The following is an 11,384-nucleotide window of genomic DNA, read 5'->3' on the forward strand; positions in this document are numbered from 1 at the left end:
AAGATGCTCTCGGGGTTTCAAACTGATGTCACGCAAGAGCCGAGAAGCCTGCCTGTATCAGAGTTAAGTATCGACGAAATCATGGACGTGCTGAAGTTGTCTCGCGACCCGATCCCCGACCAGGACAGATGGACTCTGGATGGCATTGTGTGGTTCCAATTCCTAGATACTTATGTGAGACTCGCTAAACATATGGAATGAACTAAATATTAATAGTAAATAGGATGAACCCTGCGCGATTATGATCGTATCATTCTTAATTCAAACCCAAACGAGGCGTTTACACGCGGGCGAATAAACCCAATGCTCACGCAAGCGATTGTGCGCCAACAAGGCAACATGTGGCTTTTAGCAAATGACGATACTACATCCGAGACAGACGAGATGGAGGATTATAACCAATCCTCTATGGGGTCTCTAGAGAGACCGATAGCTCCTTTAATACTCCAGCAAGAGAGCACTCATCAATATGAGGTGATCTATAAGGGGGAGTCAAGGACTCTCAACGGGCTTTCAGATTATTCTCTGTGGTATAATACGGAAGGGCCAATCGATACTATCGCACCTCGTCGTGTGCGAGGCCAGGAAAAAAGGACACTCTCTTCGCTGGCACAAGGACACCACAGAACAGGATGTTGAGGGCCTCAGCTTTGCCGAGGCAATTTTGCCATTTTATGACTCTGGCTATATGCACGACGAAAGATTTCCCATTGGCAGGGATCTGCCATGGAATCCATTGTGCAATGCACAGGATGTCCAGCCCTAGTCGGACATGGGCTTACGAGAAATCCCAATGTTCCTTTTGGGGGGACACTGGAATTACTGCAATTTGAAAGAACTGAGCCTCTGATCCCAAATCCACCGGCTGTCGCTCATAAGATCGAGGAATATGATAATGGAGTGATTGTTAAAAGTGAAAAAGAGGATAGGGTTGCTCCCATCATTCCCCCGGTGAATACTGCAGACGACGTTTCTGAGCATAACTCCCCAACGGATGGTATCGCCATCCAGCGGCAAGACACAAGCGCTGACCAACCGAGAGAGCGGAGCGAAACACCATATCATACACTCACGGCTGCACCGAAGTTCGAATGAGAAGCCACTGATGACAGCGAGGCCGAAGACAATGGACCAGAAGAGATGATTTTGGTGGAGGTTTTCATTCTATACGAGTTTAGACAATACTTTGGTTTCTAGGGCTTTCCACACGAATATGCTTGTTTTATCTATATCCTACAATATAGATAACCTAAATAGAAGTTTCGTCAATTCAAAGTTATTTGGAAATACTATTTTATCCTGTAATGATATATGTAGTCATGATCGTAATTGATAGAACATGCCATTAAACACCATCTCCGAATCGGTAAAAGTTCATCCATCTCTGTGGGCTAATTAGTATACACTATCATGACCGTGACACACGCAACTTACCTTATCATAGGGCTTGGAAGAGTCGCAGAACCGCAGGTCAGTTGCAAGGCGGATTATATTGTCCGGGTCTTGGTTGATAGTAGATGCATGGATCTGAGGATATTAGCGATTTGAAATAAATCATCAAAGAGCAGCTACATACTGCATGAGGCTTGTGCAGGACGACATCTCCAGCTTCGTAGGCCGAAACGAGCCAGCGTCGGTTGTGCTCCTTTGCAAACTCTGCCGGAGTTTCAGAGAGTAAACCGGTTGCCATCATGTTCGAGTTGAAAGCCGACTTGGCTTCTTCATCCGTCAACCCTGCCTGCTTTGCCTTGGTTGTGAACTCTTGCTCGAGCTTCAATCCAACGGCGTCTCCTATACGCGTGTCAGGTCAGTCTTTGTCTTGTTTTTCCATCCGATGCAGGAGGTCGTACCATCTTCCAAGTAGATCAATCCTCCGCCATTCAGCTTGATATCGCCAATTGGAACCCATGCGGTTACAGCCGTGGGCTCCCCGTAGCGGAGAAAGATTTGATCGTAGTGAACACCAATAGGCTGGCTGTGAGGGATGTTGTTTCTCAGAAGAGTCCGGCGGAATCCCAAGGTATCTTCTCCCCATCCCGTGAACTTGGCAATGAAACTGTACAAATCTGGGTGGCCGCACAGATCCTGCGTATACCAGTCTCGGTAGTGCGCATCGATTGCCAAATCAACAAACTTGGCTGCCTTGTCGCCTCCAGGACGGCCATTCCCTGGAGCGTGGCCAGCACCTATTCCAGGAAACTCTTCGGGAGTCTTTGTAGGGTTGAAGATCCCTTCAACGGGATCCGACCCTTCTTTCAGGACGTTCGTGTTATTTCCGACATGTTCAAAGTACTTTCTTCGGGTTTCTAGGACGTCGGCGCGGGGCAACACCTGCTTGAGAAACAGGTATCCATCTTCTTCATATCGCTTTCGCAATTCATCGACAGGGAGGTTAGGGTCAGACGGTCTCAGGAGGGTAGCGTTCTCTGATGTAAGAGGGCCATCAGTGACGGCCAATGTCTCTGAAAGGATTCCAACCATATTGCTAGATTTGTTGTATCTTGAGAATGTTGACTGAATGAAGAACCACCCCGGAGTTGGCCTCAAATAAATACCCCCTTTCTCACATGTTCGGATGGTGGGGTAATGAGGGGGATGACAACCACGATCTATGATGATGATTATATATCATTATTGATCAATGTTGATTTGCTGTTTGCCCCGCATTCGATGGAGATGGAAGTCTGCAATCGTGGTTCTAGAGCTGACAACCTGCCAGTTGAATCGCTTCGATTAGGTATGGATGTCGCTTCGGAAGGATCGGTTGAGAAGAGTAATATTTCCCGCTCGATAGTTGGCAAACTGTGGAGAAATTCTGCTCGGGAGGCGTGGAATGGAACTCGATTCGATGTGGGATTGACGGTGCAAATCTGGGACGATAATCCATTGGCGGGGAAAGCTTCTATTTTGGTCTCAACTGGTAAGTGGGTTTGAAGGTCATCTTTTGAATATCATCGAATTTCCTGATATACATGATGAAGGAAGTAGGAAGAAAAGGACGATAAGACAGTGATAATATCTGACGTCAATGGTCGAGAAAGATGCAGGAAAGAAATTCAGCTCACATTGCCACTGTCTAAGAATATATAGTGTCTATCAATTGATGGATTGATGGAAGATCGAAGGATTGAGAGAAAAGAAAAAGAAGAGAAGAAGAGAAGAAGAGAAGAAGAGAAGAAACGGAGGCAGATTAAATATCAGGTGACGGCTAATCATGCTCGAGGGTATAACGAATAAAACTGCTCAAATGCCGAAAACTCATCAGGGCTCAAAAGAGGAAATGAAAACAAGCCGGGCATCACTCCATCATGCGCCATATTCCCCGATCTCTAAATAATGCAAGACGCCAGTTCAGGAAGATTTTACTCTTCATCGGTCCATTCTCCAAACTCCCAGTTTCCATCCTCGCCAATAACCAAGCTCAAAGTCGTGAATTCAATCTTCTCGTACATCTCTCGTGCTGCAGCACGGGCTTGTTGGTGCCACGGTCCGGTGCCTCCCAGTCGCGCATCGGTTCGATTACGCCAGAGGCCTGCATGTCAAGGTTAGTTACGGTCTCTCCAGAAACAGCTGGTACGGAAACTCACAAGTTGCCAGGTTCTGTCTGTTCTCATCGCTAGCTCCAAACCAATAACGCAATAACCCTCCTGACGCAGTAGCCTCTTGATGCGAGCGAGCATCCAACTCATACAAACGATCCGAGTCTATATCGGGAAGAAGTTTAGATCGAAAGGCGACCACATAAAACCGCTGTCTCGTCCATTGATACCCCTCCGCCTGGGATAACTCTCGCAGAAAGTCAAAAACATCTTGCCAGTTGAGCGCCTCCGTATAAGGCGCAGTTGCATAATCTTCCCGAACCGGTTTTAAAATCGTGAGAGCCTTGGACAATAATTGCTCTGGTGTATCGAGTGTCTTCAGATCTAGCAGATGGCCTGGTTCATTGTACGGAGATGCAATGAGAAGATCGTCAGATTTGGCGGCGGCAGCGGTGTACTTTTGGCCGAATTGCAGCTGTAACGATGCCGCAGCGTGAAATCTGAGGGCGTCAAAGTCCTTGGTCACCAGGCTATGGTGAAATAATCTTGGTCGAGCCGATATTTGTTTCTCCGTGGATGGCTTTGGGATTGCCGTTGAAGCCAAAGGCGATGCGATCCCTGGAGCCATTTCCAACAATTGAAATAAATCAGGCAATGAGAGAAGAGGAAGAAGATAAATACTTTACTCGAAATTCAAGGTTTACGAGTACATGAATAGCTGACAAGAAACCAGGAGGAAAAAGATTAAAGAAGAAAAGGGAGAAAGAAAGAAAGAAAAGAATCAATTTAGCCAAACCAACCACTATAAAGCAATTTCCAAGACGACACACAGATCCTCTCTTGCCTCATTCCCAGCAACAAATTGTGAGCAATGTCCATCGCAAAAGCACGCAATAATATTCTCTCATGTCCTTACGCCGCCGGCACGACCGCCGGAAGTGACCCAAGAAATCACGAAACAAGGGGCACCCATGGGACACCAGGTAGCAGTCGGATTCCATCATTTCCGCGGATAGTCAGCGAATATAATAACTTGATGGATCTCTCAGCAAGTTTTCTGATGCAGTTGACAGCTCGGTTGGTCGCGGAGGTTAGATTGAGCAGTTGCTATGTAAGTTGACATGGACAGCGCATCACCAACTTTCCGTAGTGAGTGATTGACAACCAGCTAAGTCTGTACTCTGCACTTTATGTAGTACAGATGCAGGGTTAGATGGCCATCGCTATTATCTTAAAGCCAGTTGGCCAAGTGGAAGGAAGATTGTGGTTGTGTTCTGATCGGAATCATTACCACCAGCATCGAGATACATATCTCGCCACCGACATTCTCAAAGTTTTGCCTCCCCATTGTACCGATCGGATGGAAGCACGCGGCCCTATGCTGGTTGACCATGGATCTTCAGAGAAAAATTTCTTGCAATTCTCGTTCTACGCAGGAAAGTTCTTTGACCCTTGATGACTGAGCTGCACCGTACTTAGTAGTTTCGGGTGCGGCGAATTGATTCTATACCGATTAGGGCTCAATCCCAAAATACAAAGAGCATCGGATGAGTTTGAGCATTGTGCAGATATGTGTATCTTTAAAAGCCATGGCTATATAGAATCGATTGAATTCTACTGATAATCTCTCGAATCAACCAGTCATTCTATCATACAGTTACAACATGGTATCATGCAAGTCCCCAAAGCAAGTCCCGAAAAAGCCACTCATAAACGCCTATATCTTCAAATGCTTGACAAACGCTAAACAGAAGAATCAAGATTACTGCTTCGCCGGTGGGGGAGGCGGTGCCATCTTGCCTTCGCCGGTATCAACCTTTTTCCTTGATGGCAGTGGTGGTACCTTGAAGCCACCGTTTTCGCCCTGGGAGGCATTGTTTTGACTCCCGACTTGTGTGAACGTTCCTGACTTGAACCATCTGTCTTCCTCGGCCTTGCGTTTGCGACTTAATTCAGCCTGCACCTTGGGATCAACAAGCTCGAGACCCTGAACTGGGGTAAAGGCGATTGTACTGGCTGTGCCTGCGGAACCGCCCAAAGAAGTACCAACGCCCGAGGTTCGGAGACCCTTTGCCTGTAGAACACTTGCAGTTCCACTGCCTCCCTGACCAAAAGCACGGAGTGAAGAAGCAGTACCGCTGGCAGGAGTTGCTGTTCCCCAGCCCTTGTTGGACTTGCTGAGTTTGGCACGGGTCCTTTGGTCGATCTGCGTAGCTCGGATTCGTCCATCGTTTTGTTGACCGAGCATTCCCAGTCCGACAGTTCCTTCTCCAGTACCAAATCCAACTTCAGCCTCCTCCTTGCCAAACGCAACTCGGTTCTGAGCCTTGCGAAGCTCCGTCATGGCAACCGCTTCCTTGGCCTTTCGCGCTCTTCTACCACCTCTCTTTCTAGAGGGCTTATCATCTGGCGCTGGGAGAGCGCGCGTTCCGGAGTTTGGAGGCGGTTCTGTGAGCTTCTCCAAACGCTGGAAGCATTGCGACTTAAGATCTTCGCCCAAAGAACCATCCGGGCTGAAGCTTGATACATCCGCCCGAGTAGCTAGAACCATTTTTGCGGAGACAATACGGATCGCTTGCCGCTTCAAGTCATTCGGAATATCCTGTATGATGGGGGAGTTGTAAAGGAAGCCCTGCGATCTGATCCCGATGTTGGTAGCAAATCCCAAGCCCTCCGTTCTCTTTGAGCCTTGAGCGGCCAAGTTGCAAGCCGGGATCTTAGCCAGTTCGCGTAATCCACCGCTCTGATTGAGGAACTGAGCAGCCGTTTCAGGTCCAATCAAAGCAGCCAAATTGGGCGCAATCTGGTTCATGCGCGACTGGATGCTCTCGGTGAGCTGGTTTCGCTCCCGGTCCAGCTTCAAGATTCTCTCGCAGGTATCGAGCACCGTTTTCAGCTCCGACTCGGTCATCTCCCGTCCTCTAGTGGTCGTTCCTTCTACCGCAACAACCATCAGGGATGGACCATCCAGGATAGACTTGAGGGGCACGCCAACCATGTTGTCGGCCGAAGATGACAAAGCTTTGATTTCGTCCAGCGGGCCATTTTTCAGGATAGCCACAGTCTTCGCGTAATCGATAGGACTCGTAACGAGGGTTTCCAACTCGGGGAATCGGATAGAGTAGTGATCGCGTAGGACTTTGTGTAGACGTGTGAGTTCGTCGGCAGTCGACATGGCGACTTCGAATTCGTTCGTGGTCTCAGGGCCGGCCTCTTGCATTTCTTCGTTGGCATCGCCATCTTCGATCTCCTCGCCACCCTGTAAGTCCTCATCCTCCGACTCAAAATCTCTCAAAAGCTCCTCAGCTGTCGACATGATGGGCGATGTGTGTGAGACAAACCGAAGGTCGATATCGATCAAGAGGAAAGAGGAGTTGAAGCTTTTGCCGCAGCTCGGGTTAGTCATCAACGTTTATGCTACGGGTGGCGACATGTACCTCCAACGCATCTATTCCGACCTTTTGCTGTTGACGAGCGACGTCGATCAAGCAACCACATCGGTCGAGTCGGTGGTGAATCGATACGACTCGCTGGAGGCTTTAATTGAATCCTGATTCCTTCAGAAGGGGCAGTGTTGCTTCATTCTCTGCATTGCGCTACGCTGCGGTGCTAAGCATCTTTTCTTCGGCGCCCCGTCGATCCCTTTACCTTTTTCCCTGATACCACCTCCATCACCGTCGTTCGATCCACGACTCACCTATCATCATGGAGTCCTCTCGCGGCCCTCCCAGGGTCAAAAACAAGGCCGCCGCGCCGGTCCAGATCTCAGCGGAGCAGCTGCTCCGTGAGGCAGTCGACCGACAAGAGCCCGCGTTGCAGGCGCCCACGCAGCGCTTTGCGGATTTGGAAGAACTGCACGAATACCAGGGTCGCAAGCGCAAGGATTTCGAAGACTATGTACGACGAAACCGGATTAATATGAACAATTGGATGCGCTATGCCGCATGGGAACTCGAGCAGAAGGAATTCCGACGAGCGCGATCGATTTTTGAGCGAGCACTGGATGTCGACCCGACCTCGGTGATATTGTGGATTCGATATGTCGAGGCTGAGATGCGAAACCGAAACATCAACCATGCTCGGAATTTGTTCGATCGGGCTGTGACGATTCTGCCGCGTGTGGATAAGCTCTGGTACAAGTATGTCTATATGGAGGAGACTTTGGGCAACATTCCGGGTACCCGCCAGGTTTTTGAGCGCTGGATGTCGTGGGAGCCAGAGGAAGGTGCCTGGAGTGCGTATATCAAGCTTGAGAAGAGATACAGCGAGTTTGACAGGGCGCGGGCAATCTACCAACGGTTCACAATTGTTCATCCTGAGCCGAAGAACTGGATCAAATGGGCTCGATTTGAGGAGGAGTATGGAACAAGTGACTTGGTGAGAGAGGTTTATGGAGCTGCGATTGAAATGCTGGGCGAAGATTTCATGGACGAGAAACTCTTTATCGCGTACGCCAAGTTCGAAGCCAAGCTCAGGGAGTATGAACGTTCCAGAGCCATTTACAAGTATGCTCTTGATCGACTTCCTCGGTCCAAGTCTATGACCCTACACAAGGCATATACGACGTTTGAAAAGCAGTTTGGCGATCGGGAAGGCGTCGAGGATGTGATTCTCTCCAAGCGCAGAGTTCAATACGAAGAGCAACTCAAAGAGAACCCCAAGAACTACGATGTCTGGTTCGACTTTGCACGGTTGGAGGAAACCTCGGGCGATCCGGAACGGGTCCGGGACATATACGAACGGGCGATTGCACAGATCCCGCCATCACAAGAGAAGCGACACTGGCGACGATACATCTATCTCTGGATCTTCTACGCTCTGTGGGAAGAGATGGAGAGCAAGGATGCGGCGCGTGCACGACAGATCTACCAAGAATGCTTGAAACTGATTCCGCACAAGAAGTTTACATTTGCCAAGATCTGGCTCATGAAAGCACAGTTTGACATTCGACAGATGGACCTGCCGACGGCGCGGAAGACACTGGGCCAGGCGATTGGCATGTGTCCCAAGGACAAGCTCTTCCGGGGCTACATTGATCTGGAGCGGCAGCTGTTTGAATTCTTGCGGTGCAGGACACTGTATGAGAAGCAGATCGAATGGAACCCGTCCAACAGCCAGTCATGGATTCAGTATGCCGAGCTGGAACGGGGGCTGGATGACACGGAACGTGCAAGGGCCATCTATGAGCTGGGAATTGACCAGCCGAGCCTGGACATGCCCGAGCTGGTGTGGAAGTCTTATATTGACTTTGAAGAATACGAAGGCGAGTATGAACGCGTGCGCGCACTGTACGAACGTCTTTTGCAGAAGACCGACCACGTCAAGGTGTGGATCAACTACGCACGATTCGAAATCAACATTCCGGACGAGGAGGAGGAGGAAGAAGAGGAAGAAGAACGGCCGGTCAGCGAGGAAGCGAAAGTACGCGCCCGGGCAGTGTTCAATCAGGCCCACAACGTATTCAAGGACAAGGAACTCAAGGAAGAGGTAAGCCCCAGCCGCTCCGAATGTATCAGATTGAGAAACGAGACTGACCAATGCCAGCGGGTGGAACTGCTCAACGCTTGGCGATCGTTCGAACACACGCACGGGACGCCGGAGGACATCGACAAGATCGAGAAACAGATGCCTCGGCGGGTCAAGAAGCGACGCAAGCTGGACGACGACCGCTACGAAGAGTACATGGACTATGTGTTCCCGGCGGACGACCGATCGGCCGCGAATCTATCCAAGTTGCTCCAAAAGGCGCACCAATGGAAGCAGCAATCGGCGGGCCAGTAGGAGTCGATTGGTGGATGCAGAGTTTTATTGTGTATTATGTGTTGATCGAATGGGAGAAGTGCAAAATGCAAATTATGTGGACAAACTGAGGTGATAAGAGGATGTCGTAAGACAGACTGTAAGAAGTAGATTGGCGCGGAGACAGCCTGAGGCATCAACCAGATTGAGTCAGGCATCCGCACGAGATCATGCCATGCGCTAGGCCGAAAGTGGCTAGTGTGGGAGGTGGAGATGTTCTCGAAGGTGATGAATCCTGGCCAATCAGAAGACGAGCTCGGCAACGGCTCTCCACTGATCATTTGAATGTGGGATTGCCGATATTGTTCATATTCAGGTTTATTATTATTATTATTATTATATACGTTACTGTTTATATATTATTATTTATTTTCTTATTGTTATTAAATATTCTGATTCTATCTAACAGACTGTTTAGGTGTATATGAGTGAATATAAATAGTAGTATCAGAACGCGACGGTACCTGCAGTAAGAAACTGAATAATGACCGGCTCCACCCAGCCTGTTCCTGACTCTCCACTGCCCAGCCATGCTGTATATTAATATCGCAATCTGTCAGATAGAAACAGGTATATAGACACAGTAGGGTATATAGTAGTATATAATACTATCCCTGTTTATTATATACTAACTGGATTAATGAAGGTGGAAGAAATGAAAGAAAGTAGCACTGCTGATCCTCGGCCCAAATCCCAGTTTTCCAGGATCAACTTTGAACCACGGTAAGTGGGAGGGGTATGACACCATTGCGTTACCCCTGAATGAGGCTCTATCTTCTGTCACGATGTATTGTTTGATGGTATGATTTAAGAATGATTATGATGAAAGATGATGGTTATAAGAATGTTGATGTTTCTAAAATATCTATTAATACTTTTTGCATATTCAGATCGTTCGATATAGGGGCCAGTCAGAGTGGCTGTACCTTTACTAGTATAAGCAGATACCTAGATAATAGCATAATAGCATCATACCTGGAATGAAATAATACAGATTAATATAGTAGAATAAGAATAAAATAGAGAATAGAATAATACGAGAGAACACTTTTCATATAAAATAGAATAATAAACAGTAAATAAACAGCATGCAAGGCTTCTGCAGCTTCAAGACAAAACAAACTCAACCACACAACAATCACGATGAATCAAAATAACATCATAAAGTAAACAACTCTTTTTCTCTTCTTTTCTTCTTATTCTTTTCTTTTCTTCTCTTCTACTCTAGTAAATAATATCAAGGGATGCACTAAGCTCCTCCACTAAATCTGCCCTTCCCGAATCCTTTTTCCCCCTCTTTTTTTCCTCCTTTCCTCTTCTTCTTCTTCCAACCCCCAAATCTCACCTCTTCGTGCTGTGCACTCGCCTCTCTCCTTCTCTCTTTTCTTTTCTTCATCTTCATCCTCTGATCTTCATCTCTCCTTCTCAATTCTCTCAATTCCCAACTTTCGCGATCCCAGATACGAGCTACGCGGGCTGGTCTAAGCTACACCCCGGCGTTTCATCTTCCTCCAACGATTCTCTCTGCCTAGCCACGCTACCACGAACTATTCCAGCGCCGATTCTCCTCTTTTCTCCCCTCTTGACCCTTTCCCAAATTCACCATCCCTATCCTATTATCCTATTCCTTTCCTCGTCTCTCTTCCTGTCAACTGGCTCTCTCTCTCTCCCTCACCTTCCTTTCCCCTTCTCTTCGCTCGTTGACCGTGTCGCATCCTTTCTTTCAACGTCGGTTTGAAACTGTGCGTTTGCATTTTCATTTCCCTCTTTACCCCCTGAAGATTCGACTCTCTTTTTCCTCTTCGTCTCCCTTTGCCAGTCCTTCTTGACAGTCTTTCTTTCCTACCTATTCTTCCTATCGACTTTCGCTTCGATCGGATTCCACTCGTTCTCTCTCACCACGCTCGTTGTTACTCTGTCAGCAGTGTCAGCACTATCACGCCTAGGGATTTACGCACACGTGCCGGAGCCAGTCAGCACAAGTAGCAATTGCTTTCGACCTCTAAGACCATTCGATCATGATATAGTGCTCTGGTAGTCACCTCT

General features: G+C 48.1%; 4 protein-coding genes across 4 annotated transcripts; 1 reads left to right on the plus strand and 3 right to left on the minus strand.

The window, feature by feature from the left end:
- Positions 1-1,345: 1,345 nt before the first annotated feature.
- ASPWEDRAFT_48985 (uncharacterized protein) lies at positions 1,346-2,481 on the minus strand (the record flags this gene model as incomplete). Its single annotated transcript, XM_040837196.1, has 4 exons — positions 1,346-1,384; positions 1,435-1,527; positions 1,577-1,791; positions 1,851-2,481. 4 exons carry the CDS (start codon positions 2,479-2,481, stop codon positions 1,346-1,348), a joined length of 978 nt encoding a protein of 325 aa, XP_040692539.1.
- Positions 2,482-3,362: 881 nt separating this feature from the next.
- Positions 3,363-4,167, minus strand: ASPWEDRAFT_168743 (uncharacterized protein; the record flags this gene model as incomplete). The annotated part of the gene is made up of 2 exons (XM_040830341.1): positions 3,363-3,532; positions 3,588-4,167. The coding sequence occupies 2 exons, from the start codon at positions 4,165-4,167 to the stop codon at positions 3,363-3,365; spliced, it is 750 nt and encodes a 249-aa protein (XP_040692540.1).
- A 1,134-nt stretch (positions 4,168-5,301) lies between these two features.
- On the minus strand, positions 5,302-6,855 carry ASPWEDRAFT_24748 (U4/U6-U5 snRNP complex subunit PRP31; the record flags this gene model as incomplete). The annotated part of the gene is made up of 1 exon (XM_040832658.1): positions 5,302-6,855. The coding sequence occupies one exon, from the start codon at positions 6,853-6,855 to the stop codon at positions 5,302-5,304; it is 1,554 nt and encodes a 517-aa protein (XP_040692541.1).
- Positions 6,856-7,008: 153 nt separating this feature from the next.
- clf1 (putative cell cycle control protein (Cwf4)) lies at positions 7,009-9,676 on the plus strand. Its single transcript, XM_040834484.1, has 2 exons — positions 7,009-9,026; positions 9,084-9,676. The coding sequence occupies exons 1-2, from the start codon at positions 7,245-7,247 to the stop codon at positions 9,318-9,320; spliced, it is 2,019 nt and encodes a 672-aa protein (XP_040692542.1). The 5' UTR covers positions 7,009-7,244; the 3' UTR covers positions 9,321-9,676.
- The last annotated feature ends 1,708 nt before the right edge of the window (positions 9,677-11,384 follow it).

Source organism: Aspergillus wentii (genome assembly GCF_001890725.1).
Source record: "Aspergillus wentii DTO 134E9 unplaced genomic scaffold ASPWEscaffold_2, whole genome shotgun sequence".
NCBI classification, from domain to species: domain Eukaryota; kingdom Fungi; phylum Ascomycota; class Eurotiomycetes; order Eurotiales; family Aspergillaceae; genus Aspergillus; species Aspergillus wentii.

Coding starts and splice junctions, on each gene's coding strand:
- clf1 (XM_040834484.1), top strand. CDS start 7,245: ATGGAGTCCTCTCGCGGCCCTCCCAGGGTCAAAAACAAGGCCGCCGCG. Junction 9,027..9,083: donor ACAAGGAACTCAAGGAAGAG/GTAAGCCCCAGC, acceptor GACCAATGCCAG/CGGGTGGAACTGCTCAACGC.